The sequence below is a fragment of the Passer domesticus genome, chromosome 4 (genome assembly GCF_036417665.1).
Source record: "Passer domesticus isolate bPasDom1 chromosome 4, bPasDom1.hap1, whole genome shotgun sequence".
Taxonomy (NCBI): domain Eukaryota; kingdom Metazoa; phylum Chordata; class Aves; order Passeriformes; family Passeridae; genus Passer; species Passer domesticus.
Genome location: NC_087477.1, coordinates 62,048,387 through 62,073,784, shown reverse-complemented (window position 1 = coordinate 62,073,784; position 25,398 = coordinate 62,048,387). Strand labels below are relative to the sequence as shown.

At 39.7% G+C, this 25,398-nt stretch overlaps 1 protein-coding gene across 1 annotated transcript in view; it reads left to right on the top strand.

Annotated features, from left to right (window-relative positions):
* C4H4orf19 (chromosome 4 C4orf19 homolog) overlaps positions 1–17,035 on the top strand; it is a 41,913-nt gene extending 24,878 nt beyond the window's left edge. The window contains exons 4-6 of the mRNA XM_064419270.1: positions 302–356; positions 12,734–12,781; positions 13,840–17,035. Of these exons, the coding sequence (XP_064275340.1) occupies positions 302–356; positions 12,734–12,781; positions 13,840–14,764 (1,028 nt within the window). The 3' untranslated portion in view covers positions 14,765–17,035. The remainder of the gene's footprint in view (positions 1–301; positions 357–12,733; positions 12,782–13,839) is intronic.
* Positions 17,036–25,398: the final 8,363 nt, after the last annotated feature.

Genomic DNA, 25,398 nt, shown 5'->3' with positions numbered 1-25,398 from the left:
CATATTTGAAAGTTTTCTAATTTCACTGTTGTTGTTTAAACACTTCACATGAGTCCTAATCCACTGTAGCAAAGCTTATGCTCACTTTAAGCAGGTTAGCATTCCAGTTCAGCTCAAGGGGATGAGCATACTACTCAAGTGGTTTTTTTGATCACTGTCTAAATTTAAAATTCACAATGGTACCAAGAGGAGGTTGTTCTATTTCCACATTGTTTGCAGTAGACAGTTAATGCCTCAGAGGTACCTTCTTACTTATGTGTGCACGTGAAGAAACCGCTTGCAAAGTGTTTTACTCTTGCAGGACCAAGACATTTAAAACAAATCTTTCAAGCAGTCGATGGAGTACAATTGGAAAGGTAGGATTATTTTTTTTTCCTCCTTGTGTAGGTTTAAAAATTACTGGCCATTCACTATTGTAACTTCAGCATTCCACAACATAAACCATCCCTCCCTACAATACTCCACATATTTTCTAATGACAACACTCAGCTGCTACAAGCATTAGTGACAGAACAGAACAGTATTTCTTTCCAACCCATAAGTTTCCTGATGTAGCAAATAAATGCTTGCCAGTTTCCTCTCTGAAGCTGAGAAAAAGACACTGTACAGAAGAAATACAGGAATAAATAACTGAATCAATCTAAGACAGTTAACACAGGTGAAAAATGGCAAGAGAAAATGTGAAAATGCAGGCAAATGGTACAGAAAGAACAAGAAGAATGGAAGGCAAGCAGAGGAAAGAGTGGGATATGGGAAAAGAAAACTAATTGGAAAACATAAGAATTATTCATTTGGTTTGAGAGAGAGAGCACACTGACTTCTAAACATTTCCCTATAAAAAGCTGCAGGTTATACCATTAAATGGTCAAACACAAAAGCACAACTTGATGACTATGTTAAGAAATCTACTTGGTCAATATGTTGGATTTTGTGAGGGATTTCGTTTTGTTTGGGGGTTTCTTGGAGCTGGTTTCTTTTTTATGGGAGCAAGGCCATAGTTTTTGCTGGGTTAGGGGTTTTTTTTTTACTTTTGTTTTTACAAAAGAGAATTATTGACTCATTGTAACTGCTTATGGCTTTATCCAATTTTCTTGGTTTAAAGGGAGGCTGATGTTCTGAGCACAAAAACAATACCACCATAATACCTGCCACTAGCAATATTTCATATGATATAAACAAATCAGAAGCATCTGAAGTATTCAGGACAAGATGATTTTTGGGCACACTAAGCTACAGCTGAATACCAGAGCTGAGATCACATATCCTGCCTGGCCTAAATCCTGCCCAAACACATACACACAGAACACTCCAATCCTGTATTTGAAGCAATCTCCATGGACATCAAAGTCTATTTTCAGAATATTGCTCCCTGAAGTAAAAATGTATGGCATACTTAAAGGATAAAGGCCTGCTAAACTCCAGAAGTGTCTCTTCATACCCTCTTCCTGAGACTCAACAGGGAAAAAACAAACAATCAAACAAAGAAGCACTGAGCCTTTCCATAGAACTGACATGCAACCAAGAGTTTTCTATAAGATAGAATTACAGGACTACTGCTTAGACTTCATTGCTGATTTCCTAAGTTTTATTTTCTTATTTTAACTTACAAGAATTTCACAATATCTAAAACATATGAGATCTCCACCTATCTCTCCTTTTCCATCTTACTCTGTTCACCAAGGTCACCTAAAGATTCAAAGTCTTTCAACAGCGTATTTTAAAGGTTCTGTTATCTTTGGCCCCAGATTTCTACAGAAGGCCAAAATAAAAAATTATTTTTGCACAGAACTCACAGGCAACAGCTTCCAGCAGATGGGCCAAAAAGAGCTTGATTTCAGAGTATACAGCGTGCTGCTATGCTGCTAGTGAGTGGCACTGTCTGGCAATGTACATGGCACAACCACAGAATAAGCTGAGTAGGAAGGGCCCCACAAGGGATCATCAAGTCCAGCTCTTGGCCCTGCACCATCCCCAAGAGTCACACTGTGTGCCCAAGAGCATTGTCCAAATGCTTCTTGAACACTCAGACTTGATGTTGTGACCTCTTCCCCGGGGTGCCCATTCCAGGGCCCAAACACCCTCTGGGTGAAGAACCTTGCCCAACCTAAACCTCCCCTGAAACCACTCAGACCATTCACCTGGGTCCTGTCACTGGTCACCACAGAGGAAAGATCAGTGTCTTCTCCTCTTCTTCCCCTCACAAGGAAGTTGTAGACTGCAGTAAAGTCTCCCCTCAGCCCCCACCAGGCTGAACAGGACAAATGGCCTCAGAATATGCTTAGGAAGCATTCTGACTTGTCAATTTTTTCTCACAGACTAAATCCTACAGCAGTAATGCTGTAGCTTTCATGCTCACTGTCTGATATTTTCAATTTTTTGAATGCCCCAAGTAGGATTTCTCATTGATAACAGCATCCATAAAACTGCATGGAATTATTCCAGGAGGCTAAAAAAATAAGCCTTTATACATATATATGTAGTTGAGAAACAATCCACATCTAGAAAGTACTTCTATATTTAAGCAGGCTTAAATCAGCTGATTCTGTAAATAGGAATCTAAGAAAAAGTGACTTCCAGGCCAGAATACAGCACCACATCAAGTCCCAATCAAAACCACAGAGGAGGCAGTGATTGTTTTACACAGTATTCAAAAAGTTAGAGAATTCCATCATGAATTAAGATCCCCAGCTCAGTTTGACCCTCTCTAAGACACGTTCACAGCTATCAAAATCATGTCCTTGATGGCATGCTCTCAAGCAGACTGCTCAATTTGGCCATTGGGGAAAAAGCAAAGTATAAGCAAGGGAACTTTGTGAATTGTAGACCCATGGCAGCACCATCTCAAGACCCAATTCTAGAGCTGTTTTTATGTTAAATGTTTTTAAAAGTCATTGGATACAACCAAGGATTTTCAGGTGAAAGTCTGGAGCCCAGAACCCATCCTCCAAAGTGCACAGTTGTACAGAATCACATAGAGACACTTTAACCTCTCAAGAAAAATTACATTTCAGACACAGTCCCTCTGTTACATAAAAATTGGCTACAACTAATTTGAGGCTCCACTTGTATTGCCAAACACAGATCCCCACTCAGGCCTAGACTAACACAATTACTGACTCAAATATAGCTCCTCTGCTGATTGTTTCTATCACATGTACATGACCATCTGCTTCTCATTTTTACTTTGTCACACATTTAGACCATGAATCCCTTGGGAAGGAGCACATTTCTATGTTTGTCTCTATACAATATGGGACTAAACAGGACTCAGGGTTTTAGGCCCCACTATTAAACAAGCTATTATATTTTATGGGATTGATAATTTTAAAAGACAGAAAACAAACTTCAGTAATTTAAACACTAGACTATGTAAGTTTGGAAAAACCAAATGTAGAAAACAAGCTTAGCTGAAGAGGAAATGAATGTGTTTATGCAATCAGATGTATTTGGTTTTCCTTTGTGCAAACTGGCTAATGATTGTGAGAGTTGTACCCTTTTCCCCACTCTTCCTTTTACTCCTTAAAAATAAAACACTCATTTTGTATGGTAAATACTGGGGGTAGGGAAATGTTCCGTGACCTAGCGCGGTGTGTGATGAGGAACTAGTCAGAGAGAATTTATTTCCTTTTAAATATCTTATAAATATTTTAAATCAATTGCAAAGAGCATAACAGGAAAAAAATTATATGTTCAGATCACCTCCAGATTGTAGCCCTTGTATCCTCTAGGACACTCTGCTACAGCAATAACACATCACAAAAAGGTCCATCTTCCATGTGAGCTGGCCTTACTCCCTCAAATGCTTATAAAAGTTGGCAGCTACCAGAGACAGTAGTCAGTGAATTAAATAGTACAAGAATGTCTTCTTAAAAACAAAATAAAAACTAACTAGCTAAAAACAGAACAAAAACAACAACAACAATGACACAAACCCCAAAATTGTCAAGGTAGAAATAATAATCTACTATGAAAATAAAACATGGCACTTCCTGCTGACTAATACAGTCAGGAAGCCACCAGGAGTAAGTGGAAGATCTGTCTGACCTTACTGGTTTGAAAAGAAGGACATTTTGAGGAGGAGCCTAGCAGGATTTAACATAGCTATGCATATTATTATCAGCTTACACAATGACCAAGTTACAAATCAAAATAGAACATCTTTTGTAAAACTGATAGCATCTACCTTTCTTTGCCTTCCCCTTCAGCAAACACACATGCAAACAAGTGCAGGTGTGCTCAAGCAGTACTGGTAACACCCAAACTTCCCTGCCTTGAGACCTGCCCACTGCTGCCTCTTAGTTTGATGCAAAACAACTGCATGGAAAAGCAAGAACGTGAAGGGGCAATGTGGGAGCAGAAAACCTGTCAGCATCTGATAAACACACAGCTAGATGCCTGAAAGTATGGGGAAAGAGCAGCTGTAAAGAAATGGAGCAGTTTCTAATGTTGCATTTGCATCAATCCAGGTGCTCCCCATTCCAGCTGAAGTATTCACACAGGCACATAACAATTAGCAGGTACCGCCATTGCCAGCTATACTGGTATAGCTTCATGGTAGTACAGCTACACATATGTAAGATAATTAGCATGTATTTTTCTCTTATAAGCAGAGCAGACTAAATCTGACCTTTCTCTGCATTTTGAGAAAGCAAATGTAGCCAGATATTTCCACTACTCTGTCCATACTGACTGCCAAAGTAGCCCGACACCACGCTGGCAGGATGCTCTTCCCCTGTGCTGAGAAATGTCACAGCAGGCACCCACAAGTAGAGGGCATGACTGACCCCTACACAGCAGACACACCTCTCAGCTTGGATGGAATTATGAATAATCCAAAGATATGATACACAATTTATTCTATTATAGTACTATTTCAGGTACATGGCAGTTAGAGTTGACTGCTACTGTTGTGATCCTGGAACTGCATATTTTTGGAATTGCATTTTTTCAACTGTTACTATTGCAAATTTCCTTTCCACCTTTTCAGATGACACAACACAAATAAAGGTTAAAATCATGACAGAATACTGGTTATTTGGTGAGCAGGCCATACTTAGATGATTAGCTGTGCCATATTGATGGTTCATCTGGCAAGTATAGTGTTTGTTATTTGAGTATTTGATATTCATGGAATCATAGGCTTGGTTTGGAAGGGGCTTTAAGGACTATGTAGTTCCAATCCCCCTGCCATGGGCAGGGATGCCACCCACTAGACCAGGTTGCTCAGGACTCCATCCACCTGGCCTTGAACACTTTGAGAAATGGGCATCCATAGCTTCTCTGGGCAACCTGTTCCAGTGCCTCACTACTCTCTGGGTAAAGAATTTCTTCCCAACATGTCATCTAAATTTCTTTTTTTTCAGTGTAAAACCATTCTGCCCTGTCCCATCACTATCTACCTGTATAAAAAGTTGCTCTCCTTGATTTTTATAAGCCTCCTTTAAGTACTGAAGGCCACAACAAGGTTTCCAGAGTCTTTTCTTTTCCAGGCTGAACAACTCCAGCTTTTGTAGTGTATCTTCAGAGGAGAGGTCCTCCAACTCTCTGAACCTTTAAATCACTTTCTTTTTAATCTCCTGAAAAGTGTGGGATTCTGCTAATTAGAAACAATTCTGCTGAAGTGTCACTTAGTTTGCTTTGCCCCTTGCTATGACTGCTCACATACTTTTATCATTTAAGGATTAAGTTATTCTGCTATGCATCACCTTGATGAAGCAAAACCCTTTTGTGATATCAGACCTACTTCCACAGTAATGAAAAAACTACTCTATGTCAAAATACAAAGCATCCAAATTTATGAGGCTGTAACTGTGAGACTTCTTTAATTTTCCAGATAACAAGCAACACATGCTTCTGATCAATGAGACCCTCTAGATTTTGATAACCGGACTGATTAAAGCCACTTTTCTCCCCTGAAAAAACTACAAGTCTAAATCAGTTTCATAGCTTTACTATGAAGAAGCCTAACTTATATCACTAAATCCCACACACAAAAGCAACATCAACTTTCGTGTCTTGAATAGCACACAGAACAGATCACATTGTTCCCTCACTGAAATAAATAGCCATTGTCTGTACACAGCATCTGTGTGTAATATCACCCAGAAGTTTGACACTTTAGTCATGAAAATGCAAAATATCAGGCCACCTTGTACAATGTACAATCCATGGGCTTAATTCAGCCTGGCCAGGGAGAAAGGGAAAAATCACCTTTGAAAATAAGTTATCAGTCTTAGGAACTGATGATAGTGTATGGATTATTTGTATTCAAGCAATAATCATATTTATCTGTAATAAATAGGGGGTTCAGTTTGAAAAGGAACAAGCAGAGGGTGGCAGTGGGAGCTAAACATCCAAAAGTGACAGCCATAAGCCACCACTGAAGTTAGGCTGTGGCTCAAGAAATTTTATACAAGTTTTTGAGGAGTCTTGATGTGTCAGCTTCTCCTGTCCTCACTGTTAGCCACACTAGAAATACATGCAAGCTGTCCAGTAGGCAAATAATATTCTCAGGGGAGAATAAAAGTGGCTGACAGACCTGTGCAGCTCTTCAGCTCTGTAAAATAAAGAAAAATAGGACAATCAACAATAACCTTGGCAATCACCTTGTGCTGGCTGGGTGGCATAAGGCTCTTTCTGTCAGACACTGACATTCCTTATTCCCAAATATAGAGCCTGCCTCCCTCAAAAGAGGAGAGTAAGCTGCAGCAGAAAAAGCACTTGCACAGTTTTCTTTTCTTGCAGAGCAGCACAGATAGGAAGGACTGCAGGGGGACTCAAAGTCAATCCACAGGTCATACCCTGTCAGCAGGATGGCACAGCCAGGTGTCTCACTAGAGCTGGACTGCAAGATGGCTGAAGCACAGGAACAACACCCCAGTGCTGCATTTTAAGAAAGTAGGAACAAAAAGACTGAAATCAATTCAGCTAGCAAAAAACAGACAGACTAAAATAGCCCATGAGGTGGGATCTGCTTCCTATAAGGGACCATATTACAGTTCCTCGGTTTAGTTCATTTCTTTTAAATTATATATGTCAATTGAGTTATTCCCTGAAGTACATTTAAAATAAATTTCCAGATTAAGATTCAGTCAGGAAAAATTAAATTAGATTTTGGTCCAGCTCTAAGTATTGGTCTCAGTGAAGATTTGAGCACAAACTGTGCTCTCACCATTATATTATGGTATAATAATAGAACAGTTTGGGTTGGAGGAGGTCATCTAGCCCATCCCCTCTGTAATGAGCAGGGACATCTTCAAGTAGATCAGGTTGTTCTGATAATTCTGGGCCGAGGATGGTTTGGGTTCTCCTACTCGCCAAGCCTGCACCTGTTCTGAGGCCTCTGGTCTCAAAGCAAGTCAGGAAAAAGCTCACAGGGTCATAAGGGTTCTCTGTATTTTAATTAAGACAGTTCTTACAGATTACATTCAAACAATAGTAGTGATTAGCCTGCACAGTGTGGCTAAGTTATGTTCCTCATCTTTTTTCCTTTACATGGTTTTTCCTGTTATTCTCTCTCCCCCTCTAGCACGGGCTGGTATTTTTTTCTACTGTATGTTTACTAAATTTCTAAATATAGTTCCTCTCAACTCTACCACTCCTCCTACAGTGTGCCTCTTTTATACTGTCTGTCATCCAGATCAATTATTCCTCTGCCTCCACGCCTCAGTAACAGAGACACACAGAATGGATTGGGTTCAAAGGGAGTTTAAAGGTCATCTCATCCACCTGCCCTGCAATGAGCGTGGACATTGCACTTCCTTCCTCCAGCCTAGGCACCTCTGAGCCTTTGTCAGACCCAGCACATGCTGAGAACAGTCTCTGAAATCATCTGAGAGGTGTGAATGCCTACTTAGCACAGAAAGCAACTGCACCTCCTGTTAGGAGAATCTTGTCAACTCCTAGAGCTCTCTAAGGTTATTCCCACCCCACATTCTCTGTATTTCCTCTGCACATATTTCTATGCAAACAGTTTCTCTTCCCATACTTGCTTCTGTGCATTTGTCTCCTAGCTGGTTAGAATTTGGCATCTATGTTAGCAAAGCAATACCAACAAAGTCAATTGTGTTTGCACTACTAGTGAGGCAGACAGACTTAATTTTGATGAACAATTATTTCTGTCCATGACAAAAAGTCTGGTACCTCAGGGCACTATCCTCAGAATGGACAGGTTTTACTGAGGAGTGCAAAACACAGCAAACTGATGGGGAAGACACTGGCAGGATCAAGTCTGAAAGATGCCTCTACTAGAAAAAGTCATCAGAAGGAGGTGCCTCAGGCCCCTGGGAGATACATCATCCAGGCTCAGCCCAGATAATATCCATGTAGGAAAAATCTCCTTACTTGCTAAGGTAATCTAGAGTGGGAAAGGATGGAGGAGAGTAAAAAGCCAAACAACAGAAGCATCAGGGTCTGTGGGATGAAAACTCCAAACAAACTAAAACAAAAAAATAGAGACTGGATTTAAAATGATGATCTAAAATCAGAGTTTTTCTGTTGAGATCTACTAGAGAAGCTATTTTAATATTGTCTCCCTCAGCTTTCTGCCTCTGCTCCTGGAGGTGTCTAAAGGAATTTAAAAGTAAAAATCATGACAGAATAAAAAATACACCATGAACAAAAGTAAGACTGATTTTTTTCTGTTTCTATATAAACTTCAAAAAATATTGAAAAAGGTGCCAAACCATTTTTATGACTCAAAAATATTTCTTCTTTCTTTTTCATGACATTATCTTATGTTTTCCTTTTATTTACTCATAACACAGCCACAGTTTATATAGACAATATGAGTTATGTTATTACCTAATTTAGAGTCAGATACCTTGTGTTTCTCAAATCTGATAAAGAAAAGCAAACTTCTCTTAAAGCACACTGACTTGAAACACAAGGCTGTGGGTTTGGAGTCAGGCATTATTCTTGTTATCTCCATCAAGGTCTCACACTTGAAAGAAAAAGAAGTCCCACTTCATTCTCTTAGCTGGCGCCACCATAAATGTTTTTAACCACTTTCCCTTTTTCAGCATTTGTTTTAGTGATGGGAATTGTGTCCTGCTCTCCTCAAACTAAGACAAATTACTACCTCCTTCCATTGTTCGAATTTTTTCTAACTTTTTTTAAGAAGTTGCTCTTCTGTATCATATTGCTTTAAAGAAAGAAAGTCAATCTTTCATAACAGGTCATCCTTGTCTCCCTGTGAACACTTCTTTAATACATTGCAAGCACATTATACCTAGACTATCTTGTACACAGTCAGCTAAAGGTCTGCGGGGTGGCTGGGGTAAACACACAAAGCTGGACCTCTTCCATCTCTTTCACTGAAGAAAAGAATCATCACTTTAAATGAAACAAGCACTGATACTGAATATGCAAACCACAAGGCTATTCTACACTGTCACACTGCAAAAATATGATTATTTTGTAGAACCTGGTACAAGCTCATCCACAGAGACATACTTCAGGAGATTCAGCAGCAACTAAAAGCTGAAAAATTCAAGTTCAAAATTTGGGAGAGTAAAAAAAAATTAGTTCTAGGCCTCCTTCATTCATTTTACCTCAACAGCTCCATCTTATGCCTGCAAATGATCCAAGTGGTCCAGTTCACATCTAAAAAAACTTCTAAAAAATCTCTACTTAACATTTTTGCAGAGCTTTAATGCCAGGTGATCTATTAGTGTTCCGGATTAAGTAACTGCATAATTACTTGTGACAGACATTTACATTTACAGGCCTTCAGAAATTTCATGGTCAAGAAAGAATAATATCTAGGATTAATGGCAGTTTGATCTCAATTCTGAGAATCTGAATGTTAAAGCCAAGGATTTTACTGCCACTTTAGACAGGTAGCCTTTTTCCAGGGGAAAAAATAGCCCCCAAAGTGTTCAACAAGACAGCATTCCACATCATGTCATGTTTTTCTGAAATTATCTCATCAATTTAGCAGCAAGGCATATCTGACAGAACGGACATTTAATAAGGATGCCATGTTTCTAAATTCAGTATCAGTTAACATCATCCATCGTTGAAGTTTCTAACCCTCTTTTGTTACAAGCCTGCAGAACTTGCCTGACTCAAACTGCTCCAGACAGCAGCTTATTAGTATTATTTATCCATTAACACAACTATGAACATCACACAGTACATGAGCCTTTAGAGTTCAGTATCTAAAACAAGATAAGTAGGATTAAAGCATGCTTTTTCCTGCTATAAAAGCAATTTGTTCCCCAAAATGATTTTCCAGCCTGACTTGAAAGATTAATGGAAGGAAAGGGCAAGGGGGGAAAAAGAAGCCAGCGTTCAGACAGTGACATTGTAAAACTATATTCCTATTTCAGGGATGTGAAATAATTCATAGGATAATACAACATACACTGTTTTCCGTATGTAATAGTTTATTCATGCCACAGGACAGATCCAGTTGTAACTAATCAGTGGAAAAGCATAATGTAGTAGCTGCAGAGATAATTCCAACAGCAGCTGTAATTTAAAAATCAAAACAAAACAAACACACACCAAAAACCAGGAAAGGGCTTTCTTGTAGTGAAAACTACAAGAGCAATTTCAATTTATAATTGCCTTCTATGACAAGCACAAATGTCTTTACAACAGAATAATAAGCCAGCATTTAGGACTTCCCAATGCTTAAAACCTATAAGCAATATTTTTTGCTTTAAAAAAAAAAAAAAAAAAAATCACAAAATTTGTAAATAAAATCCCTGACTAGGAAATCTGTCAGATAAAACTCTAAGCAGAAGCACCCTGACTTGAAGTGCCCACTCTCAGCTAGAAGCAACATCTGTTATTGGAACTGGTCTACATACAAATCAGAACTGGGTTCACCAAACCTATAAACTTTAAAGCCAAGGCAAAGGCTGTGTGGGCATTTCAGAGGGCAGTCCTCTTCAGATGAAAAACCCTGAATCAGAATTCCTGCTGCAATGTTGCTGAGGTATGTGGGGTGAGAGTACCCAGTACACAGTCTGCAGAGAGGTGGAAGGGAGTCTGTAATCCAGGGAGAGAAGCAGCTGGCTTAAAAGCCATTCCAACAAGCACTCAGCTACATCAAGGTGGTTACTCCTGATAGCAATTTCTGCTTCAGAATAGTTCTTGTGTACACAAAGACAAAAAGCATACATATGAGCAGTTCTACCCTGGGATAAAACCAGCTGCTGAATGACTTGTAGGCTGTTCGAGGCTCCAAGAATGAAACATCTGGCATCAGGTATTTAGTTCAGTGCTAACACCAGAAGTACTCAGATTTTAGAGGGGAACTGTTTTGATTTACATTTCTACTAGCATAATTGCCAGTGAACAGTTCAAACCATGTCTGAGAAGAATAAATCAATACTACTTTCCTTGGATGTTTTGTAAATAAATTACTCCAGAAAATACCCTGACCTTGCTTCATCAATTTCTGTTTTATGGGAAGTGAGCCATTGTCCTTAGGCATTGGCGAAGGTATGTGAGTTTGTAGAGTACCTCAAGAGAAAAAGAAAGAGCCTGAATAACATATTAAACAACCTGCCCCGACTTATTAACTTAAAACAAGATAGCCACCACCCATAAAGAATACTGGGCGTTTTAGGGGTTTTGGATGTTCAGATTTGAGACTTCAGTTTAGGTTCAGAACAGGAATGTTCTCAAGGGTCCAAATCAGCAAACCATTTATTCTCATCATAGAAGACTCTGGCATAAGAACCATATTATAGACAGTACTTAGCATCTCACTGGGTCATGCAATGGTGTAGCAAAACACAGAAAGTCTCCAATTCTAGCAAAACTCTGGAATTTTACTGTAGTAAAATGGAGGTGCAACATACTGCTTATAACAAAATGCCCATTCCAGGAACTCATCTGTGCCTCACTAAGAGAAAGTTCCATGAAAATGTCACCTCAGTGCTTAATGGATGTCACAGGGTCAAGTGAATGGAAACAAGAAGATATTAGGAAAGAAAAATCTGCTTCTTTCAGGTTTCAAACACCTTGAGAACTCTGCATTTGTAGTTCCCACACTTAATTTTAATAGGATGCTAAAACGCAAAAAGACTCAGAGAACAGCACAAGGACAGTTCATACGTTCAAAAGAATGTCAGTACGAGTAACATTTAAATACATGACCACTGAGGGGACAGTACAGGACCTCTCCTCTGGTGACAATTGGACATGAGAGTCACTACTTCTTCTAATACAAGAACTACGAGGCACCACTACTAGTAAAAACCAGGTTCCAGTCAAACAAAAGCAGGTGACTCCTCACACAGGCAAGGCTGGTCTGTGAAAGTACTAAGTAAAAGATGTGGTAGATGCTAGCAGTTTACTGTTGCAAAAAACAGCTGGGCAAATTCATGGTAGAGAACTTTACCAACAGGTGTCAAGTGGAAAAAAAATGCAAAAAAAAAGCCCAACCAAACAACAAACCAACAACCCACACCCAATACACTGACTTACAATTCTCCCCGTCATTAAATTGCTCAGGAAACTATTCTGAGAGAACATCACTAAGAATTGTTAAATTCTTCCCCAGATTTTTCCCCAGTTAAAGACCATTGCCAATGCACGACAACAACCCACAAAGACCTTGAACAGTACTCCATCCATTCTTGTGTAGATGTCTTTGTTTTTAGCTAACAAACCCTTCTAAATATGAGCATCATTTTCAATGCAATTGCTCATAGTTTAATTTCATAATGCTTCACTCACTCTGTCTCTCCCTTGCCCTCCTTTTCTCTCTTTTCAGATTAAGAAAAATCCAGATGGGGTGCAGGTGCTGCAAAATGATACAAAGGTACAATAGAACAAGAGTTGCTTAGACTGAATAAAAGAAAAGCATTAAACCATGTGTTTGTGCTCCCCCACACCTGTTGCTTTAATTAGCCACTGTAAAAGGTTGGAGTTTTCTCAACGTTTACAGCATGTTTAGGTACAGGCATACAGATTTCCTATGAAAGTCCTTTTAATTTACTGTAATTAAGGTCCGCTTCCATAATTCCTATCCCACAAAAGGAATTGAAAACTTTTTAGTAAAGTTTTTTTCTAATTTAGGTAACATGGGCTTTCCTCAATTGAGGAGAAACAAGGAGCACACATTATGTCAGATCCTCCTCTCTCCCAAGCAATGCAAATGAACAACAGTTCCTTGCTTCCATCATAGCTGTTAAATGTAGTTAGCTGGGGGAAGAATTCCTATATTAAAAGTCTCCCTAGAGAGGAGGACTAGCTAGTTTTATAAAAACCACATTTCAGCCCCACTTGAGGGTTACTACTTCCCCTTGGCCACTTCTGTAGAACAGGTAAGGAACTGGGGAGAAAATGGTGCTACGAGAGAAAAAAGAAAGATAAAGAAAAGAGAGAGACCCTGGGAGAGGTAAGTAAAAGAAACTATAGAGCAAGAGGAAGAAAATTATTCAAGGTGGGGGGAAAAAAGGACAAAAGACTTAAAAGAAAGAACACCAGGAAAAAATTGAAGATATTTTAGTAACTATATGTGGACATATTAATTAACAATCCATGTTATGACTACTCATTGGCTAATCACCTCCCCAGAGAAAATAAAAAAATAAGGCTGGAAACAAGCAATGGCTAGCACACAGTTCTCCAACATCCTCCTTATGCTCCTGGTGAATCTCAGTACAGGGGTTAGCTATGATCAGTCACGGGAGACAGCACCCAACAGCATATTCAGCATTTCCATTTGGTTTAACTCATTCTCAGGACCCAAAGTAAAGTTCAGTGACACTCCTTCCTCAAGATCTTCAGTTTAAAAAGGAAGCTTAATCTTTTTTTACTAATTATATTGATTAGCATCATAACTAACATATCCTTTACAAATTTTTCTTACTCCAGCTATATCTTTGATCCAGAAGAAGTACAATCATCTGGATGCATTCATGAAGTAAATAGCTATAAACACAATGAACAAGGCAGCAATAAATCCAAAGAGAACAGTGAAAATGAAGAGCCCAAAAATGAACTCCAGGAGGATGAGGTAAACAAAACAGAAAACAAAAATCTGGCCAACAATATGAAAGAAACTCTCTGGAATCACAGAGGCAATGATTCTCAAGAGGATGGCCTTGTGAAGTGTGCTGCAAAGCTTGATGTTGCAGTCAACAGTGGCAACTCCTGCGCTCAGCACTCCATACCCAACCCCAATACAAGCCCAGTGAAAGAAGCCAGTGAAAAGGGAACCTCCAGCCAGTCAGAGGCTTCTCCAGCCAGCAACAGAGACTTTTACACCAAATCAAATAGGTCTGGACAAGAGCTTGACCTAGAGACAGGCAATCAGAGTAAGGCAGCCAGCAATGTGCCTATCAGTATTCCAGACTCCCAGTCTGCAGGAGACAGCATCTTTCTCAAAGGAAACTCAATACTGGAAACAGAAAACAATACCATAAGACTGCCAGATATTGATTACCCCCAAAATGGCAATCAAACTGGGAACTATGTTGAAAAAGACAGCTTTTCAGTCAACTGCACACATTCAGACCAAAACACTGGTGCTTCAGCAATACAGGACCAGGACCTTTGTATAATTCCACCTTGGTCCATGAAAGAGAGCAGTATTGAACCTTTTAGAACTGACTCTGCAAGTTTGGGTGAGAGCCTTACTGCTGGTATCACATCAGTGGCTGTTACCAAAGTCCCACAGGCACCCTCACACACCAACCATAATGGAGGAATCGAGGAGGAAGATGCAGAAGTTGCAGCAGCTCTGGCTGCACTGGAAGCTGCAACAGCAGGAGAAGACATGGAAGATGATGAGTACTAGATGGTTTCTTTCTAATACACTGGGTAAGATCCAGATGTTATTTCTGGATCAATATGAACAGATATACAGCACACATGGAGAGCTGTTGTAAGCAGCTTATATAAAAGGAGTTGGGACTAAACCTTGGTCCCTTCAGCTGTTTTATACAGCCTTTTAATTTCTACTGCCTGAGGTACAGAAGACCTCCCTTGACTAATGGTAATACTCTTTTCTGTGGGCCCAAACAGGAGGGCAAAGCATCATTTCTTCCACACAGAATATTCAGTTGTACACCCACCTCATCTGCACTCATGCAAGTGTTTCCTTTTTTATCTCATGAGGGTCTGTGCACACTACATATTCCAGGTTCACAAAACTCCCATTATTTAAAAGACGACTATTGAAGCCATAGAGTTAGAAACCACATATTTTCATCATTAGCAGAAAAAAACTACATAAATGAACCAAAGTTCTGTGATCTACTGAAACATGAAATAGGGAAGGCAGCTTGGACTGAACTTTACTGTGGCTATGGTTCCAGTATGGATTAAGCCTAAATCTGTGCACGTGCACCTGGCATTGGAATGATAACATCATTTTTCCCCACACACCTCTCCCTTGACTGTGTTTGATACCCCAAGTGTTGCTGCGTCAGTTCCTTAAAACAGCAGAAGTCCAGCCAAAACCAAGAGAGTGGATAACTTTCTGTCAGTTTAATGTGCAAAAGCAGCTCTGTCAGAGAGGCCAGAGAGATCAAAATTCATTCCCTACCAGTCCGGATAGATTAAAACTGTTGTAAATCAACAGTCTCAAAACACTGAACTCCACTAAATTTTCCAGGTGCATGTCACCTATCTCAACAACACAGTTTTCAAACAGATTGTGTCTCAAACATCCCCAGCAAGATGTGTTTTGTTTATATGAAAACAGCAAGAGCCAATGTGGACACCTCCTTAGCTCTGCTGTAGTCCCTAAATTTATACCAGAAAAGGGACCAAGCTTCCAAACTGGATTAAGCATAAGATCTAAAAATAGTTGCATTCTTGGAGGGCTGCATTTCTAATGGAAGAAAAAAAAGGAGGTAAAGACCAATTTGGTGCTGCCAATTCAGGAAAAGTATGGTTGAAATAGAAAGTGCTTAACATTTTATACTGAAATTTTGTGGTTTCCAAGTTTTTGTTATGAATGCCTAATAAATTTTTTAACCATATGAGAAATAATCGGGTGGCTTTTGTACTTTATGCATTTTCTGAATATAAAAGTTACATTTAAGAAGTTCAATAAGATATAGCCCTCATTAGATACACGAAAAGCACCAACAATGTATTTGCCTACAGTATACACTGATTTTGACTTCTCAAAACGTTAATGATACTCCTAGGAGCAATTAAAACAACCTAAAGTCTCATCTTCTAGAGAACTATATCCAGCTACAGGCAAGAGTCACAACATTGTATCTGTAAAATAAAAAAGCTTTATATGGTTTTAAAGTACTGTAGTACTGTTGACTTCTCTACCACTTCCCTATTTTAATAGGCCCTTCTAAGCCTTCTCCTAAGTGCATACAAGTTTTACATAACCATTTGTCTTTCAAAGACTACTACAGTACTGAAAGTGGGTGGAAGTGCCAGCACATTGCCAATAATGAACTATGCTGAGAGTGTCACCAGTCCTGACTGTCCCTGCCCAGGGCTCCCCCTGGCCCAGGACCCCATTCACCCCCGGGGGTCAGACCTGCCAGCCCAGCCACAGGTCCTGCTGGAGATGTACCAGGGGCTGTCCTGGTGCTGCTGGCTGCCCCATGCCCTGGGCTGGGGCAGCAGGACAGACTGGCTCTGGGATCCAGTCTTGCTGTCCCCAGGGAACCCCTACTGCTCCCCACATCCCAGCCCCAGGGAGCCAGCAGCCCCTTGCTGCACCATGACATGAACCATGAAAAACAATTCAAGTAAAAAAGATGTTACAGAGAGAAATGCAACAAACACCCCAGAAAACTTACCTGATTTTTTCAATATTCACTCAATTCGATTTTTCCAACCTGAACTCCCAGCTCAAACTTCAAGTGCAAATCACAGCAAGTTTCTCACCTTGCTCTCCAAGCACTAAAACATGTTAGAGGAGAGCTCCTGGTCAGACACAGCCAAGACAACCCAAACCAATCAACTCTTCCAGGGGAACTGCCTGCAACCATGGGCCACCCGCCTGAAACCCTCTGCATGAGAGCAGCTGAGCCACAGACAGTGCATGTCTTGCAGCCAAAGACAAATAAAAGAGGCAAAATCCAGCATAAAGCAGTTCTAGTGACTGCATTAGAAATAACTGGTCGGAGTTCTCTCACAGAAAAAAAAAAAAAAAAGTCAGGCATCTGCATATCTCAAACCTACATCATATGGAAAGCTTACATAAAATAAACCTATGAGGTAACACCTCATAGGTGCATTCAGACTTCTTTTATCTGCTAAGTTAAAAATCCCAATGCAATTTTTAAATTAAAAAAAAACCCACAAAAAACATTTGTATGCATTTTATATTTACATATGTGTTTATATACCTTCAACCCTACCATGACAAGATCAAGTGTCAGGAATTCTTACCTTTTCTCAGATTACGTACAATTTTCACAATAAATGTGAAAGAATCACTTATTTAATAAATAATAATTTTTAAATGCCACACACACACAACTTCCTCCACAAATAGATTTTAAATAACTATGTGAGAACCAGATCTTATTCAGTCCATCATGTTGATGTTGATTCAAATAACCACAAACACTGCCAGCTTGAAGAATCCATTTTGCTCAGGCAATTGTGAGAGAAAAATTCAGTAACTTGTGAAAGCAGAAAATCACAGAGAAAAAAATGCTACTGGAAGCAAGAGTAAACTGTATCTTAAGACTTCTGTCAAAAACTACATATTTTTTAAAGACACCCACACACTGTAACTTTAGCTACCAATCAACTATGTTTCCTACATTCAGAGGGGTCACTTATGAAGTATCATTTAAGTCTTTCAGTTTTGCTTTGATACAAAAAAATAATATGGGAGCTGGTTGGCCAATATCTATCATTATTAATGTTTCTGTATTTGACGTAATCCTTTATAGGTAAATGTGAAGACATATGTAGCAATAAAGAACAGGTAACAGGATGGGAAACTACGATAGGAGTTGATATTTCTATGAAAGCTTTTGCATATTGGAAGTTCATGTTTTATTTATTATTCTTCAAAGTCAGTAACAATTTAAAGGGAATTTGCAGTCTTTCAAAAGCAAAGAGACATTGAGGAAGACAAAGTTTAGCACCTTCACATTTGGCAGTAGGTCAACCCTATGTTGCTATGGAGACTTCCCATTAAAATTGAAATTCAGAAAAAGAAAATCTTATTTTGTAAAAGATATTCCAGATTTGATTAAGTATAATATCACTTTAATCATCATTTGAAGGGTGAAACAAGAAACACTGACTCAGAAATAAAATTTAAAAACTTAATCTTGACCTTATGTTGTATTTGTCATTTCAATTTCCTAAATGTGATTTAGGTTTCCAAAGGATTAATTCTTAGCAATGTTTCTCATTTTGCTAAATGAGAACACAATATCTCAACATTTACTAAGGTCTGTATATACGGTATTCCACATATATATTCAAATGCCTATATTATACATTCTAATTACATTGAAACAATGAATCTTAATAGATTATTTCTCTGGAATTTTGGTATCTCTCCCTGCATGTAGATGGAAATTGGAATCCACTAAATTGCACAAGAGCATCACTTCAAAATTAAATGTATTAGAACTTCTTTAACACGCTGAATACACAAAGTTAAATTATGAAAGTCATTCTACATTAAAAACTAATTTATTTTTAAGCAATTCTGTTAATAAAACTTTCTTTCCAGACATTGTGCCCTACAGTTTAGAACACAGATACAGCAAAATGTTTAATAGTAATTGTTAGAAGCAGATTAAAATTTTTTCATTGGTCTTTTCAACATGAAATGCCCTTGGCAGAGACTTTTTTCCTTACCATCGTGAAATCAAAACACAAACTCCCCAGCTTATTCCCTTGGCCAAGCTTCTTTTTTATGTGAATGCATAAAATTTTATGCATTCACATGCACTGCTAGAGACATTAGTCTTAGGACTCCCTTCTCCTTTAACAATTTTACTTAGCTGTTGCCGTCTTGCTGCAAAGGTTCCATACCTTCTCGGCGGTTTCTCATGAGCAGCTCCTCACAGCACCGACTCCTTCTTCTCAGCACAGCCAACAAACTCCATCTCCCCTCTCGACCACCCAACCTGCTCTTTTATAATACCCCTCTTAACTGGATCCAGCTGTGGCCTATTAAGAACAGGCTTGTTCTTAATGCTTGATAATTAGCACAGCTGTAACTCCTTAGGGGTGAGATTACTTGCACCACTATCTCTAGTCTCCTACCTTCTATCTATCCACAATTCCCCCTTCTCTTTTAATTACAAAGTTACTTTGATTCATTGCCTAAACTTGCATTACAGACCATCAGAAACTCTTCTACTGATTTATTACCCAAACTTACATTACATATAATCAGAAACAATTATATTTATATTTCTAGAATATTGACAATATCTACAGCTGTACAACTTATGCTTATGGAATATCACAGTTTGGTTTTGGTTTTTTTGTGTGTGTTTTTCTTTTTTTTTTTTCTTTTTTCTTTTCCACGTATATCAAACAAACAATCTCTTCAGCACTCGATATGTTATTTCTCATTGTGTCCCCAGCAGCTCACCTGTACCTCAGGTGTCGAAATCTGTCAGGTCCAGATCAGGCAGCTTCCCCTGCTGCTCTCAATGCTACGCTGGGCTCCATCTCCGGCTGCACCTTGCCCCGCAGCCCACTCCCAATCACATTGGGTTACTGTGGAGATGGCCACTATACAGTTTTTAGGCTTCTCTTAGATGTTGTCTGTGCAGCCCTGACTCTGCCTCTCAGAGCTCCATGTTGCTGTTGTTTCAATGCTCGTGTTGCAATGACTTAGCAAACCTCCCCCGTACTCCTCAGGGGCCATGCTATTGCTGAGGCACCCCCTGCTGCTGTGGCTATGCTAATTGCCACTTCTGTCACACAGCTCATGTCCTGCTGCACACACTGCCATTCAGGGGGAACCCAGCACCATCCTGGGGTCCTTGATCACGTCAGAGTCACCAATTGTTGCCGTCTTGCTGCAAAGGTTTCATACCTTCTCGGCGGTTTCTCATGAGCAGCTCCTCACAGCACTGACTCCTTCTCAGCACAGCCAACAAACTCCATCTCCCCTCTCAACCACCCAACCTGCTCTTTTATAATAGCCCTCTTAATTGGATCCAGCTGTGGCCTATTAAGGGCAGGCTTGTTCTTAATGCTTGATAATTGGCACAGCTGTAACTCTTTAGGGGTGAGATTACTTGCACCACTATCTCTAGTCTCCTACCTTCTATCTATCCACACTTAGCATCTCAGGAAGGTTTGTTTTTAAGTTTTCCTTCATCTTGGACCCTCACAATCCCAAACTTCAGCTCAGACAATCCTTGAACGTTGAGTAAACAGAAGGCAGGAAATACTGCCTGCCCCTGAAATGGTACTACTGCTGATCACTTCTGCAAATTCTATCCCACCTCCTTTGGGACTTCTTCCATTTCAAACTATGAAATGTTGAAAGTTTTGAAGAATCTAAATGTGCATCTTGGACTCTGTAATAAAAATCAAAATAAATTATAGCAAATTAATGCCTTAACATAAGCAGCAATAACTTTTAAAGTGTTTTTTGTTAAATGCCATTTTAACTTTTTTTAATCATTTAGTCCAATTTCACAACAGAATTTATTACATGTAGCTACTCCCCCACTCCCTACCTATTTCTCCTTTAGTCAGAGTAAATAAATACTCCCTTGTACAGCTTAGTTTGGAAAACAGGATTCTCTCAAAGAAGGAGGAAAAACATCACCTCTCTTCATTTTGTTTCTATCCAATTGTTGAAGTACACACACCTCACAATGATTGTGATCAAAGCTATCAAGGTTACATCATACTCAGCTCTGAATCTTGACTGACTTTATCATAAACAGGATTTAACAGGTTTTTCCTTTAATTCATGGCTCAATTACTATACACTAATAACTGAGAAACCCTTCCTTCATTAACAAAACAAAAAACCTCAAAAGCCTTTCGGGAGATACAGCATCCCAATATTATGTCAGGTTCAAGACAACTTAAGTACTCAACCAATGCCACAATAAAACACGAAGACAGCAATTTAAGTCATTTATTTGCTCATTAAGTTCCCTTCTGTTTACTCCAAACTACAGATTAGCTTGAATATTATGAGGGTGCAGAAGCAGAGAGGAGAAAGGCAACACCCTCAGCTATTTACCTTAACCTCAAGCATGGCCAGATTTTCAATAATCTGTGATCACATATCCTATCCTCTCCCTGCTCTTAATACCTGGAGCCAATACCAAGTAATTCATGTAGACTTATGCAAAATGAAAGGAAGGAAAGTGACAAAGGCAAGATAACTACAGAGCAAAATGAAAGAGATTAAAACTCTGTTTAGGTATCTGAGGACAAATCATAGGGATCTGGCCAAGAATTAATAACTTAGGTTGCTTCCATCTCACATCTCTTTAGTTCTTATTTGACATCATCTTCCAAAAATAATGCATTAAATAATTTAGGGTGTTCCTCAGATTAGCTTTTTCACAAAATCCTCAGGAAAAAAAAAAGATCCATGCAAATATCCTTAATTTCAATTGTCCTGGTTTCAACTGGGATAGAGTTAATTTCTTCTCAGTAGCTGTTAGAGTGCTTGGATTCAGAATATAGTGGTTTGGATTCAGAATAATAATGGCATTGACAATATATTGATGTTTTAGTTTTTTGGGAAGTCGTGTTTATCCTAAGTCAAGGACATTTTTTCTTGTCTCGTGCTCTGCCACTTAGGAGGTGCACAAAAGAAACTGGGAGGGAGCAGAGCTGGGACAGGTGGCCTGAACTGACCAAAGGGAGATTCCACACCACAGGATATCATGCCCACTGGGGAGACATTTGGGGTGATGGTGCTTGTCTTCCCAAGTCATGGTTACACAGGAGCCCTGCCCTCCTGGGGAGGGCTGAACACCTGCCTGCCCATGGGAAGCAGTGAATAATTCACTGTTTTGCTTTGCTCATGTGCACGGTTTCTGCTTTCCCTACTGAACTGTCTTCATCTGTCTTCATCTCAACCCAAAAGTTTCCCAGTGTTTATCCTTGCAATTCTTTCCCCAATCCCATTGGTGCAGGAGTGAGCAAGTGGCTGCCTGGGGCTTGGCTGCTGCCTGGGCTTGAACCACGATGTCAATACAAGATGCAGCACAGAAACATATTTTGCTGTGGCCAGAAGTTTCTCTGGAACAAGTCTCCAGAACAGGAAATATTACAGATTTTTAATGGCACATTTCAGTGCCAGTAGGTAAAAGTGACATGGGTTTATCTAACCAGCAAACATCACACTTTACTAGAATAATGCCGGTCTGATTTTGGTTACCTTTTACTCATTAATCTGCTGCTTACATAGACTTATATAAAAAACTCACCCAATTAGCATCTACAAAAAAACAGCCATACTAGAGATCCAGCATTAATCAAGATCAAGACAAATTATCAAAAGCCTTACAAAAGAATATGCATACTCCACCCTGACTGGGAATTACTTTTCCAGATTCATGCATGAGTGTTAATTACCAGGCGATGCACGCTGCTATTGTTTTGACATACGACACACAGATCCTGTTCTTCCTCATTGCTTTGATTAAAAATTTGGCTCAGAGAGAAGTTTACATTGTTCCTTTTAATAACTGCAGCAGCTACTTCCACAGCACTGCAGGGCAGGAGAGGGGCTGAGTTGCTGGGTCCTGACTAGCCACAGCTCTGCCCCAGCCCCATGAAGCACCTCAGATCTCCCATTAAATCGGGACATTTTCAAAGTTTTTGGTTCAATTCTTTTTTTACACTGACCCACTCAGACCTTTTTGAATTGTCAGTAAAAGCTTCATAGCTTCATAGCTCCCTCTGCTGCCAGCAGTATGAAATTCAGGTACTCTACACAAAATCTGCTTGCACCTAACAGAAAAATTGCATTCCTGTCTCTCTGAGCATACATGTGTGTGTAGAGTCCTTTGAAAACAAGATTTGAGAAATTTTATGGGTATTTTATTTTAAGGCTCTCCTAAGATTGCTGATTTTATTGGATACTTATTCTTACTGTAAATCAATATTGAAGACCACTAGTTAAACACTACTTTAATATGGTAATTTCAAAATACTATCTTATTCAGTATGAAAATCAAACCATATTATCACCTGAGTATTTAGCTGGATAGCTAATGACACCCACGAAACAAAAATCAAATATTCAGAACAGTTCAGAGACAAGAGTTTATCTCAGACTGCTTCTGCCCTATCATGACTATTTTTCAGTCCATCTTCCCAACTCTTTCACACTTCCATTGCCGCCTCTTCTCCGAACCTGCCCTCCCCAAACCTGTCACTCTGCATCAGGTACCAGCTAGGTCTGTTAGTTGTCTTGCTGTTCTGCTCCATGCTGACAGCTATGCAAAGTGTCCTGAATCCAATGCCCTCTATTCCCCAGAACCATTTCAAGACCACCACAATGGTGGTATACCAGCACAAGTGCCTCCTGTTTGCCTCTGCTGCACCTCTAACAACTCTGCAGCCCAGAAGAGACAGGACTGGGATGACTGAATGAAAACAGACAAGGGAAGGGGGCATCAGAGTGTTTACACATCTAAAACTGAGGGGTTACACTGGTAGAAAAATGCATTTGCTAATACATCTTCCTTTGTATTGTAGCTGCAGCTACACTCCACACCATTGCACCTCTACAGTGCTAGAGCTGCCCAGATATAATTTAAGAGGTGTTTCAGTTTCAGCAGGTGTTCTGAGCCACAGACTGACACAGACCCACACAAGGCCTGACACACAGAAACAGATGGGCAAGCACTACCCACGTAACTGGATCTGCACTAAGTCCATGCCACAGGGGACTTGGCTTCACTTATTTAAACTTAGTAGCAAAATACACCACCAACCCACTCTTTTCCTCCAGATAATTTGGGAGCCACAGATAATTTGGAAGCTGCTTAGTGTAACAGCATAGAGCTTTCAGATCGTGACACTAATGTCTGTTTGAAGGCTTCTGCCACCTTCTTGCTTCCAGCACTAGAAGCCTGGCATCTCTCCTCCTTTCTTTGAAAGTTAAAGGAACAGGCGCCTACCCTGCCAAACTGTTCAGCTTCCTTTTCCTTATCCTGCTCCAGCCCTACATATCCTTTTATTAGTTTTGCCTCAGCAGATGACCTTAACCTGCCAGGAAGGAAGCTCCAAGGCTGACAGGGTGCTTTCCAGCTCTGTGCAATGGTAGCTCCAGAATCAGCCAGCCCCCTCAGAGAGACAAAAGGGAGCATCCAGGACAAGAGGTAACACCCAATCATGGCTTGAGTACAGAAAACCAGCAGCGCCTTAGAGCAGGCTCCCTACTGCTGCAAAAAATACTCAAAATTAAAAAAAAGAAATCAACAAGTGGAAATTTCAGATGCCAGTATTGTGAGCCTAGCCTCCCTCAAACAAAACCCCAAAATGCAGGATTTCACAAAACACTGAGAAAAAAATTAAATTGAAATCAATTTTTATTTGTCCAAGTCTTACATGCTGTTCATTAATATTAGATAGCCAAGACTTAACCACTCTTTCCTTGTTTGCCCATTAGCAGTAGCATTAGTCACTTAGCAGGGAATAAAAAAGAAAGTGCCCAGAAACCCTAAATTAATAGATACAAATTGATTCACACTTCTTACTACAGGTCACAGGTGGGAATCCTCAACAACCACTAAACAGCCAGGAAACTTAATTGCTTAGGACAGACAGCCTCAATTCAACCCAGTAGGCACTTTAGCATTACCAAGCCAAACCAACCCATATGTCCTCCTCTCTTTCAGACAAAGCTAATCTCAAAAAAAGGATCTTTTTAACCCACATGATTTTTTTTATGAGTATAGTTAAGTACAACCTCAATTCATTTGTAGGAAAAAAAAAAAAAAAAGAAAACAACCCGACAACAAATCTATCTGGCACCCTTTTCTTCTATAATTTCTTATGGTTTTAGTGCCTATTTCCTTCTTCTGTGTCTTTCAGTTCAGCTCTGCTCACTGAAAGTGGCAGCCCTATAATTCCAGCAGCCTCCAAAGGGCTCGCCACTTCAAGCTGTACACAGACCCTCTGCAGGAATACTGGAGTCTGGGGTCATTTCTAGATAGTGCATAACTGCAACATCTGCAGACTTAATAAAAATGAAAGCACCTGTGCTTCAGCATTCCCCCAGAACGAGAGCAGCTGGCTGCAATAACACTTTCACCAGTGACACACAACACACATGGGAGTACCAATTTTGTCCAAGTTTCTGTATATGTGAATAACAGGGGTATAGTTCAGAAAGAATATGCCAATGAGAAACCAGGTACACTATGGCATGCTTTCAACTGAGACTTTTATGAAGAGATTCAGAAGCAAAAGAAACACTTTAATCCTTATCATTTTTCAAAAATACACTGCACATGGGCTCTGCGTTCTTTACTA